At 41.4% G+C, this 12,560-nt stretch overlaps 1 protein-coding gene across 1 annotated transcript in view; it reads left to right on the plus strand.

Moving 5' to 3' along the window:
* The window catches only part of LOC108789506 (AT-rich interactive domain-containing protein 3A-like), a 57,342-nt gene that overhangs the window by 40,150 nt on the left and 4,632 nt on the right, over nucleotides 1-12,560 (plus strand). The window contains exons 3-7 of the mRNA XM_018559541.1: nucleotides 2,525-2,597; nucleotides 6,109-6,292; nucleotides 6,754-7,004; nucleotides 7,146-7,406; nucleotides 10,527-10,619. Of these exons, the coding sequence (XP_018415043.1) occupies nucleotides 2,525-2,597; nucleotides 6,109-6,292; nucleotides 6,754-7,004; nucleotides 7,146-7,406; nucleotides 10,527-10,619 (862 nt within the window). The remainder of the gene's footprint in view (nucleotides 1-2,524; nucleotides 2,598-6,108; nucleotides 6,293-6,753; nucleotides 7,005-7,145; nucleotides 7,407-10,526; nucleotides 10,620-12,560) is intronic.

Raw genomic sequence — 12,560 nt, forward strand, 5'->3', positions numbered from 1 at the left:
ACAGTTTGACTTTACAATCTACTTTAGATCTACCAACAATGCTGTAATGCAATTTGCCTGAAGCTGGCCATACACTTTACAACCATCGCACGACTTTCATCGTGCGATGGTTGTAAAGTAATTAAAAGCTCGTACGATCTACCCATCTTGGACAGGCAGATCGTACTTGCGATCATCGGAAGCTCTCCCCGCTGAGGGCAGGGCTTCCAATTATTCCAATGCTGCACGGGCTGTGTGCGCTTGCGGCATTTGTCTCCTGAGAACGCCACTAAAGGTGCCCATACACCTGCCGATTATCGTACGGTAATCGTGGGTGATCCCGCGATCGTACGATAATCGGCAGGTGTATGGGCACCTTTAGTGGCGTTCTCAGGAGACAAATGCCGCAAGCGCACACAGCCCGTGCAGCATTGGAATAATTGGAAGCCCTGCCCTCAGCGGGGAGAGCTTCCGATGATCGCAAGTACGATCTGCCTGTCCAAGATGGGTAGATCGTACGAGCTTTTAATTACTTTACAACCATCGCACGATGAAAGTCGTGCGATGGTTGTAAAGTGTATGGCCAGCTTAACCCGCCGAAAATCGTACGATTCTCGGCAGGTTTTCAAGCCTGCTTGGGAGACAAAAGACGTGTGATCGTACAGTGGAAACGGTCGCACGCCTTCCATACACCTGCCGATTATCATACGATCGCGAGATCACCCACGATTATCGTACGATAATCGGCAGGTGTATGGGCACCTTGATACACCTTGATAGTTTAGGTAGGTACTCCTATTACATCTTGTACGACAGCCAGATTGTAACATTTATGGTGCATTAAAGTGCATAAGTGGCTATAGCAAATCTACACTATTTATCGGTCTCAATTTGTAGAGCGGGTGGTTTTGATTTTCCAAGCCCTGATAGAGCCCTAAAAACCAAGCCTTCGCTATGCAAATGTCAAGCACCTGCATTTGCAAGCTCAGGCCCACCATTTCCTGTTACTTAGGTTGGTCCAACACTTTGGTTGGAGGTCTTGTTGGCCAGCAGTGAGCTACAGTGGCTAGATGTGGCGGGTCAGAGCAATTAACCAAAGGAGTTGCTGTTGGCATTTTGGAGTGCCGTGATTTTATGGGCTCCTGGAGTATTCTGCACTATTGTGCAGGGATTTGGTGATGCCTACTTTGAAAAGTAAGCATCACGATTATATGTTTTCAATGCCCACAGATTTTCCTTGTAAGACCCCGTTCACATTGAGCGATTTATGGCGCGGTAATTCCCACGATATCGCGGCAAATTACCGCGCGATATCGCGCTCCAATGCAATCCAATGGGGCAAAGGGTCCTGCTGTCGCGGGTCGTGTGTCGCTACAGCAGGACCCTTTTTGGAGCGGATTTAGCCGCGATTCAAGCTTGCTCAATGCAAGCTTGAACGCGACATCGCGCGGCAAATCTCGCGATGTCGCGCAATATACAAACGCGCAATTTGCATATCGCGCAGTGGGAACGGGGCCTTAGTGGACTCCACACATATATGAATGTACACATGAATTAAAAGTTATACCAGTTTTATCTAATAACTGGTGACTACATGTACAGTGGTACCTCGGTTCACAAACTTAATTCGCACCACGATTCTGGTCCCGAACCTAATCAAACTGTGATCAGACTGCGATCTCGAGGAAGCCAAGACCATGTCTCAGCAGGGAAAATGGCCACGGTCATGTTCGTCACCCGATGCGGAGTTCGTGAACGAAAGCAAAATTATGCCAAACTACATGTTCGCAAACCGAATTGTTTGCGAACAGAAGCGTGAACCGAGGTACCACTGTATTATTGAGCAGGCTGGTGCCACTTTAGTATATGTAGGAAAAGAGAACTCTGACAGAGCTTTTTTTTGTTAATATCATTTTGCCCTCAGTCATTGTTTGTTAGACAACCCAAAATGAGATTTCATTGCCATTTCAACATTCTTGTCATATTTTACCGGTCACCATATAAAAATGCAGGCCTACTACTGTGCCACAGTAAACATGTTTCTCATAGCGATCAAAGTTGACTAAACCTGGCCATATACTAGTAGAGTTCTGAATGAACGTTAATACAAAAGATCTTTCTTTTACAACCAGATAATGCCATCACACACAGCGATTGTCAAACGAAATTTCATTTTAACATTCAATTTTGGAAGGAATTGAGTTTCCCCAACAAAAACCACATTCAGTGTTAGAATTTTCATTCATTTATAAAAAAAAATTCCATCGTAATCCTTTTTTATGATTTTGTTTGATTTTCGTCACTTTGGTCAAAATCAATTTTCGATGTGTTCGTATACAGTATTATTCTGACTGACAAACTACAAAAATTCAAGTGTGTGTATTTTGCACTTCTGAGTAAGGTTGTTTTTTTTGTTGTTGGCGTTGATGGCTTTCTAGATATTTTTGTGTATTGTGTTATGTAATTTGGTTGATTAGTACTGTCTTTTTGTACTGTCAATTAACGTTTAAATAAAGTTTACTTTCATGTGCTTGTTTTTTGATAGCTATATGAACTGGATGGGGATCCAAAAAGGAAGGAGTTTCTGGATGACTTGTTCAGTTTTATGCAGAAGCGAGGTAAGTGCTGTAATTAGCATTCACTTTGTGCGGATAGTATATCAAATTGGGGTGCTGGCTAGGGAGTGGGCTGATGTTGAATTTCTTCTGGGGACTGGTGTTTGATCTAACTGGTCTCGCCCACCTGGGAATCCTGCATTCCAGACCCCTCCACCACCCACACAAACACATATGCCTTCTGCCCTCAGGGGGAGGTTTGGCCTTATCATCAAAGCAATTAGAAGAATATGCTGGGCTACTGACCATGGGAGGAGGGCTTGTTCACACAACACATGCATTGCAGGACTTGTTATTTGCATGTATGTTAAAGGCAATCTACCTATATGAGGGCTCCAGGTATTTTATGCTTGGATTTTTAGATTAGATTAACACACACACACACACTTGTATGGCTTATACTGTGTGATGAAAGCTATTTCAGTGTTAAGTACTACAGTCATTGAATAAGGCACAAATGATTGTCGCCGGTAACCTTTTATAGCATTGACATTTTGTAGAAAATCAGTTGGTTAGCTTGAAATGTTTTTGGTCTCCCTTCTCATTATTGAGTAAGGGCTTGTGGCAATACTGTCTGCAGCTTATCAGATGTTTGTCTGGCATGCACGTCAGTGTACAAGAATGTGGAATAAAACAGAAGCTCCTACCAGTGTTTGATCTGAAAAATATCAGGCCTGTATGTGTGGGTTGCTTTTTACAACACTTTAAGACTAAAGCGGGCCAAACAAGAGTAGAATTCATTTTGAAAAAGTGAGTTTTCTAATAGTTATTGAGGCAAAGTCGGCAGTCGATGTTTGACCAAAGTAAGGAAGAAAAAAAATCAAAGAAGCAGAATGGAGATTTCTTTGTCGAATTAACAAAATTCTAACAGTGAATGTGTTTTTTTTTTGTTTTTTTTTTTTATTCAAGAAACTCCATTCATCCCGAAATCAAATGTTAAAATCACGTCTCTGTTATCAAGTCTTTGATAGCATTATCGGGATATGTTTTGTTTTTTTTTGGTATGAAAATTCATTCTAGCAGTGTATGGCCAGCTTAACTGTTCACATCCAATCCGACAACCTAGCATAAACTAATTTGGGAAATGTATCAAAATCTAGAGCAGCTTTACATGGCAACCAATCAGCTTCTCTATCATTTTTCAATTTTTAACTGAACAAACTGAAGAGAGAAGCTGATTGGTTGCCCTGGGCAACTGCTCCAGATTTTGTTTACTCCAGTTTTGATCAATTCCCCTGATTTTATACGGAGAGACCACTTGTTTATGTTTCAGACACAGCATGGCTGCCACTAATTTCTAGTGGTCTTGAAGGGTAATTCCACTTTCCCAGGCGAATTTGAGAAAATGGAATTACCCCAATTATAGCAAGAAGCACTTCTCATTTGTGAGCAGAATTTAAAATGGAATCACAGCCTTGCACTTGGTATGTACAGATAGTAAGCGTCGCAGGGAGGCGGAACTGGCGGGAAATTTAAAAGTAAAAAATTGAAAAAAAAGACAAACAAAAAATGAGATAATCAGACCGCCAGGGAGGTTAAGGAGACATCTAGGATAGATCAACTAATGTATTACCTTTTGCGTCAGACGCTGTGTGATGGTCAGTGAAGTTGTGTACCTAGTCAGCTGGGTGAAGGAAGGCACAAGTCTTGTGTTCTCATTCAGTTGTTAACCCACTCACCGGCAGACATCATACATTGAAATATATGTGTAAAATGTTTGTGTGTTAGAAGGAAGAAATCACCTTATCTTGCTATTTTCTCATTAATACATATGTATATGAATAAACTGTGAGCATAAAGCAAGATAAGGTATATTTTTGAAATCGCATAGATCAACTGGAGACGGTGTCAGGCCTAAAAAAAAAAAAAAAACAATACAGTACATCATCTCTGGTATATATGCATGTTTCCCCCATGTTTTACCACTTTAAGGAGTTTGCATGTACAGAAAAGTACTCTGCTCCTAAGTGCTGTTGTGGGCTGACAACCCCGTATTTTGGTGGACTGTGGGTTGCCAGTTCTGCACAGTGTCATTTATTTTCTAAACTACTTAAACCCTCCCACTCTCTGATTTTCACAATAGAAAAAAATCTCACCCCTGACCTGGCTACTTCGGTCTACAACAGATTGCTCTCCCCCTCTCTAGACACCTTGGCTCCCCTCACTACATGCAGACCCAGACCACGTCCGCTACAACCGTGGCAAACAAAAGAAACCAGACATGTAAAAAGACATAGCCGCGCTCTGGAATGACTGTGACGGAAAACTAGGCTTCTGCAAGACTTTACCCTGTATAAAGCTGCCCTCCTAAAATATAATTCCTTCCTCCGTGCTGCCAAACAGACTTATTTTGTCACTCCTATTAACACACTCATCCAGACCATCTCAGCTCTTTTCTTCTTTTAACTCTCTACTATGTCCGCCACCGCCCACTAACTCCCTCAGTGCTTTCCCATTGCCATTCATTTCTAAAAGAAAATAGATACAATTCGGGATCAGATAGTCACTGTCCAATCAACTTCCCCTATTAAAGGAGAACTATGGGGTCAGTGTTTTTCCCCATAGTTCTCCTTAGGGTAACGGGAGGACACAAACTAGCGTTCTCCCGTCACCCTAAGCTCAGTATACCGCGAGCTACAGCTCGCGTTATACTGAGAGGCCGCAGCCGGAGCGGATCTCGACGTAGATGACGGGATCCGCCCAGCTGCGTGAGTGACAGCTGACTCTGCCTATCTAAAGGCAGAGCTAGCTGTACCCGCCCCCTCCCCCCGTCCGTTCCGCCAGTCAGCGCTGGCAGATCGGAGCGGAGAGAAGGGAATCCAGCCCCTCCCCCTGTCACGGCAGAGAGCCGTGACAGGATCGAGAGGTGAGCGAACCTGGTATGTGTTCGCTCACCTCCCGATCTACTGAGCCGACCTGTGACCGTCTCATTGTCACAGCACGGCTAGAACTATGAGGTGAGTGGAAATCTAAACAAAGTGTTGGCTCTACATAACTTCAAGTTGATCATTATGTTATTACCTATAAATGAAAACTAGTGCCATTAAGCATAGAGTGAAACGACCTTGTGAGAGAGTCAGATTGTTCATACATGTCAATACATTCTTTGATGTCTATGGCCAGTTTAATCTTTTAGATCAGCTCGAACCTTCTACTTTCTCTAAGAAAATCAAAACAAATGTTATTTGTTCTTATTTCCACTTTTAATAACATATTAGACGTGTTACTGCAGGCAGCTTGGAATTTACCTCCAGTTTTTGTACAACTGATCTATTTTCAAAGCAATCAAATTGTAGTTAGGCAGAGAATCTATTGGGGGAAGGGGAGGAATTCTCTTGAAGTCCAGACACCATGTCCTCAAACTAGACAAAGGTCCTGTTTGGGCATGTACTGTTTTAGAGTAATCTATGCAGTATACTGGGATCAACTCACTTAGACATAACATCATTATTTGTGTCATTTTCATACATGTTGATGAAGTGCTGACGATGCTTTTGGTTGTTCTTTCCATTAGGAACCCCTGTGAACCGGATTCCCATAATGGCCAAGCAGGTTTTAGATTTGTACATGTTGTATGTGCTGGTCACTGAAAAGGGAGGACTGGTTGAAGTTATCAACAAGAAACTCTGGCGGGAGATCACTAAAGGCCTAAACCTGCCAACCTCAATCACCAGTGCGGCCTTTACCCTGCGCACACAGTGAGTACTTGTAACGTGTGGTTAAACTGATACGCTGACATTGATAGAAATAGAGATGTGCAGTATGCTCTGATAACCTAATACATATGTACAAACCTCCAGACTATCCGGTTGGTATCTGTCAAGTAATATACAGTGATAAGTATGTGAACATGAAAAAATATCACTTTGCTTTCTGAAAATAGATCTTTGCCATTTACAGTTGGCTCTCCCCCTTTTTATTTTCCCCCCTGCTTTGTGGTCATGGTCACAGGTGTATCTCAAAACACTATAATTCTATCTATATCCTATCTATCTAATCTATAATTATTTTTTTACTTCTGCACAGGAGAAGTCTAACTCTCTATTTCTGTTCTTTGCCACTATTTTGTTTTTTTGTGTGGCTTTTTGCCTGTATATGTATATTTTAGGCTTGGAATGTAATCAGTAGTTATTCACAACCGTTCTTTCCTCCTCTGCAGATACATGAAGTATTTATACCCCTATGAATGTGAGAAGAGAGGCCTTAGTAATCCTAATGAATTGCAGGCGGCCATTGACAGTAATCGCAGGGAAGGACGCAGACAGAGCTTTGGGGGCAACCTTTTCACATACTCCCCCAGTGGAGCTCCAAGTATGCTTTCCTCCCCAAAGATGCAGGTCTCTGCCATGGCACTAGGAGGCATTGCAACAAATGGGAGCTCCCTTACCTCAATCCAAAAGCTCAAAAAAGGTGAGTAGATATATAGGAATCGTGGTCAGCTGGTAAGGATGTTTAGCTTCCAGCAAGTGACCAAAATGCAGTGTTTTAAATGTTGATTCAAAAAAGTGCTGCATTATGCACAGATCTAAATATGTTTTTCTTCCTTCTCAGAGGAGGAATCCCCATTGTCATTAACCGTGCCATCCAGGATACCAGTTAACTTGACTGGGCACTCTATGGTGGCAGCTCAGATGGCCGCCCAAGCAGCAGCCCTAGAGCAGCTTCGAGAAAAGCTGGAGTCTGGGGAGCCTCCGGAGAAAAAGTTGGCACTTGGGTCTGAGGAACAGCAGCGTTTAGTGCAACGGGCTATCCAGCAGAACCTTCTGGCCATGACCTCACAGTTTCCCATGAATATCCGCATAAACAGCCAAGGTAATGCAACTTATTTATTACAAGTATTTATATAGCATCAACAACTTTTACGCAGCACTTAATATACGGCACATTCACATCAGCCCCTGTCCTCCAATGAGCTTTCAATCTAAAGTCCCTATTGCACACGCATACAAGGCCAATTCAGATAGGAGCCAATTAATCTTGCAGCATGTCTGTGGAGTGTGGGAGGAAACCCACGCAAGCACAGGGAGAACATGCAAACTCCTTATAGATAGTGACCTGACCTGGAACATCATCTAAATTAGCAGAAATTGAAGTACAGTAAATAACCTGTTGACCTTATTTACCTACTGATGAGACCTAGGGAAACTATAGCTAAATTGGTACAGCAGAATGATTCAGTTAGAATTTAGGTCATGTAGTTGTAATTAGCCATTTGAGTCTATTTGCTTAAATGTCAATTGAAAACCACATTTTCTTTAGCAAGTTATATAAATACTACAGAGTCCAAGTGACTAAAACCATGAATATTTAGGCTGTTTTTTAAACATTTTGGATATTGATTTGTCTTCAGAGAAGCTACATGGTGTTATCCATGGCTTAGTTCTCCGGTCTTGATGAGTGTACCATTTAGATTTATCTGCTTAGATTCCTTAATGTGTTTCCCATTGTTTCTGTAACCAAAAGAAACCTTTCTTCACAGTGTTAAGTTGACATAATTTGCAAGTTTATATAGATGGGTAAAACACTGTTAAGAAATGTAAACAATGTAGTGGCAAGCCTTCTATTCCTCTGCCTTCCAGAACAACTACAGACATCACAGCCTTCAGACACAGCTGTCCAGCCTTTGCATAAAAAATTAGTAATATTGAGAATGATATGAGTTCTGACCAAAGACTGTGATGACTATTGCCTTTATCAACAGAGTGGCCTTAAGGGATTTTAGGGTGGGGGGAGAAAAGACACTTTATTCTAGTGATGCGTAGTTATGCATTTGCCCTGAGTCTGCTGGAGCTACTGACACTACATCAAAGATGGTGGTGCCCAGCGGCAGTCTTGGGGCCTTTGGACGTCTACACAAGGGAAGCTTTTACAGGTAAATAACAAGGTGTCAGAAATTAGGTGTGCTGAAAGAGTGCTGCAGTAGTGTAATAATTTTTACACAGCTGGCACAGAAAACATTAGGAAGTAACGTTTTTTTGTGTGTGTGTGTATACACACACACAATGAATGTGCACTATGGGATAACTATATTGATAATAGCTGCTGTGCTTTTGGTGTATTATAACACTGGACCATAAACAATAAAAAGTGCGCGGCACTCTCAAAACCATGTAAATAAGTGTGCAAATTTCCTCAAAATGAACATAATCAAAAAGCAAAATAACACATTATTAACATAATTTTCTAACATGAATTATAGTGCATCAAACCTTGTATAGAATTTATCAGGTGTCATATACTATTGCAATCAAAACACTGATATGTCCTGGTCATATATAAAATATTACAAAAGTGAGATGGTCATATACAGCTTGGTAAGTTGATCATCTTATCGTTATGCCACAGGCAGTTCCTTATATTCTATATAAGGTTTGATGCACTATAATTCATGTTTTATAGGAAAATTATTATGATGTTAATAATGTGTTATTTTGATTATGTTCACGTTTTGAGGAAATTTGCGCACTTATTTACATGGTTTTGAAAGCGCAGTGCACTTTTTATTGTTTAATGTCATACATATGAACCTTTTAAAAGTTTGCTTATCTCTAGTGATGTATATGCCTGGTACAGGCTGACTGTATTTGCAGATTTTTTTGTGATTCGGAGAACCAGAAATTGCCTGATGGAGATCCTGATGATTCATAAGCTTTCTACAAATGCTCTTAAAGTGACATTAAACTCAGGAGTTAAATCTTAAAAATGCATTCAAGTACCTTAACTATTAACACTTATTTTTGCATCACTCAGCTGTAGATTGTCAAATCATCTCTGAATTGGTGCTGACACTGTCCTTCCTTCTGGAGGGTGGCTACTTTTCTTCCCCATGAAGAAGAAAAAAAATCTCACCCCTGACCTGGCTACTTCGGTCTACAACAGATTGCTCTCCCCCTCTCTAGACACCTTGGCTCCCCTCACTACATGCAGACCCAGACCACGTCCGCTACAACCGTGGCAAACAAAAGAAACCAGACATGTAAAAAGACATAGCCGCGCTCTGGAATGACTGTGACGGAAAACTAGGCTTCTGCAAGACTTTACCCTGTATAAAGCTGCCCTCCTAAAATATAATTCCTTCCTCCGTGCTGCCAAACAGACTTGTTTTGTCACTCTTATTAACACACTCATCCAGACCATGCCAGCTCTTTTCTTCTTTTAACTTTCTACTATGTCCGCCACCGCCCACTAACTCCCTCAGTGCTTTCCCATTGCCATTCATTTCTAAAAGAAAATAGATACAATTCGGGATCAGATAGTCACTGTCCAATCAACTTCCCCTATTAAAGGAGAACTATGGGGTCAGTGTTTTTCCCCCATAGTTCTCCTTAGGGTAACGGGAGGACACAAACTAGCGTTCTCCCGTCATGGGCCCTGTGTGTGTTGTAAATTAGTCACAGCTCCAAGCTCACTCCCGTGATGGACTACAATCTCACGTTTAGTTAACTAATTTATATTGAGATTGTAGTCCATCACGAGAGTGAGCTTGGAGCTGTGACTACTTTACAGCACATACAGGGACCATTGGGAACAAAAGTAGCCACCCTCCAGAAGGAAGGGCAGTGTCAGCACCAATTCAGAGATGATTTGAGGATCTACAGCTGAGTGATACACAAATAAGATATATTTTTGTTAATAGCTAGGGTACTTAAATGCATTTTTAAAACGCCTGTCACTTCGAGAGTAATTATTGGCCGAGTTTGTACTGACTTGTTAATATTATTATAACAAGATAGTTTACTCCAGAAGGGTGACTGTCTTGTGTTAGAAATCACACTGAATTCCCATTTCAGTGTATGGTCAGTAACATTCCTGAAAATGCATACAAATTCAATAACCATTCTGGATCATGAAACCTTTTTGGGGTTTTTTTTTCTCCTTATTTTGTTTTCTATGTTTTTTATGCTGTATTCTTATTGTGCTCTTCTATTTCAGCTGAGGGCAGACATGACTCTGCTGTTAACCTCACTACCAATGGCACAAACAGTATTAGTATGTCTGTGGAGCTCAATGGTATTGTATACACAGGTAGGTCAATATATTCTAACTTGTATTGGATTGATCTCTTGTTTTATTTTCTGAAGCATTTATCTAAAGAATCTTCAGACCCTAACTTGTACCACCACAGAGCTCCCACACATGCACAAGATGTCTAAATTGGAAGCTATAATTTGTTTTGTAATGCAGGTAAACCTGGCACCATGGTCTAATACCACATGTGTAATTGTGTTCCAAATGTATATATACTTTTGTGTCATATGATGTTTTCCCAAGCAAATGACCAGCCAGGTTTGGGTCCAAGAGACTGCAGAAAAAAATAAGGGTTAGTCTTCTTTGTTAATCTTGGGTCATCATAATTATATCTTGGTAGCGGATATAACAAATATTCCCTTGTCATTATGTTTAACACAGGAGATGAACCACCTTTTCAGTCCTGTATAGTACTGGCATTGGTGGGTTGCATACTTTTCTCCAATATTAGTCTACTCGGGAAAGCATCACATTTCTCGTTTCTATTATTATTTTTGTATTAATTGAAACAATGACCTGTTGGAGCAATATACAATCCATATTAATAATGTTATATTTGCCTCTAAATATATTTAGTAAAGGCCAAAGGTTGCAGAGGGTCAGCATCAGGGATGTTGAAGGAGGAGCTCCATAACATGGAGAACGGGCAAACTGGCGCTAGCCAAATCTTTTCTAGTTCTTGCAACTTCTAAGCGAACAATGTGGACCAGGATGCTGGCATTTGTAAATGTGCTGCAAGGTAGTATTTGGATATGTTTGGAACTGCTAGCCCTCCCTGTTTTCGTAGTACAAACAGGATGTGGATAGTCTCTGACTTTTTTTTATAGTGCCAAATGAAATCTAAAAATAGATTGTTTCTTTCAAATCTGGTTTGGGACTTTGATGGGCAAAGTCTCAGAGATGAAGAAGCTTGGGGAGAATGGTCATTTTAACTGATGCTATACAGCCTAAGTGATAAGGGTGGAGATTTGCATTTTCATATGGTCTGGTATATATCCTTGAAGCCTATTTTAACCTTTGCGGAGGTGTTTTCAAAAAAACATATGCCAGCAATTTGCACAAAGTGTAGGTGAAATGGGCAGATGCAGCTGCTGTGTAAGAACCCACAAATTTACTTTGTCATTAGCTTTCCTCTTCATCTCCTCATGTAAAAATGTCTGCCTGTGTTTTGCAAGCTCCTTCTCGCCTCTCCCATTCTGAGTGGATGGTAAACATCGCGATTTAACAGCCTTTGAACGTGGAATGATTGTTGGCGCTCGGAGCCATGGAGTGAGTATCAGCAAAACAGCAGAATTCGTTAAATGTTCAAGAGCAGCTGTTGTTAAAGTGTTTAAAGACTGGACTGTCAGCCGAAAATCTGGTTCTGAACGGGCGAATAGTGGCAAACAGCGACATCAATGTTATGGCAAAACGGAGATTGGCAAGACTGGTACAAGACAACAGAAGGGCAACAGTGCAGATGACACTGCATCATATGGGATATGGAAGCCGAAGGCCTGTTTAAGCACCTTTGCTGTCTGCAGTTAACAAGATAAAACGTCTCCAATTCGCACAGGAACACAAGGATTGGACAGTCGAGCATTGGAAAAAAGTCATGTGGTCTGATGAATCACGTTTCCAGTTGCATCATGCAGATGGCAGAGTGAGAATTTGTCGGGAACAGCATGAAAGCATGCACCCCACATGCATGAGTACAACCCTTCAAGCTGGTGGGGGCAGTGTTATGGTTTGGGGCATGTTTTCCTGGCATTATTTGGGCCCTTTAATTCGTGTGGAAGAAGGTCTGAATAGCACAACATACCAAAGTATCGTTGCTGATCAAGTTCATCCTATCATGTTGATGGTGTATCCCAATGGAGATGGCTTCTTCCAACAAGACAATGCGCCATGCCACGGTGCTCGTATTGTGCAGGAGTGGTTTCAAGAACATGAGGGAGA

This window comes from Nanorana parkeri, unplaced genomic scaffold (assembly GCF_000935625.1).
Source record: "Nanorana parkeri isolate BGI_ZX_2015 unplaced genomic scaffold, ASM93562v1 scaffold401, whole genome shotgun sequence".
Taxonomy (NCBI): domain Eukaryota; kingdom Metazoa; phylum Chordata; class Amphibia; order Anura; family Dicroglossidae; genus Nanorana; species Nanorana parkeri.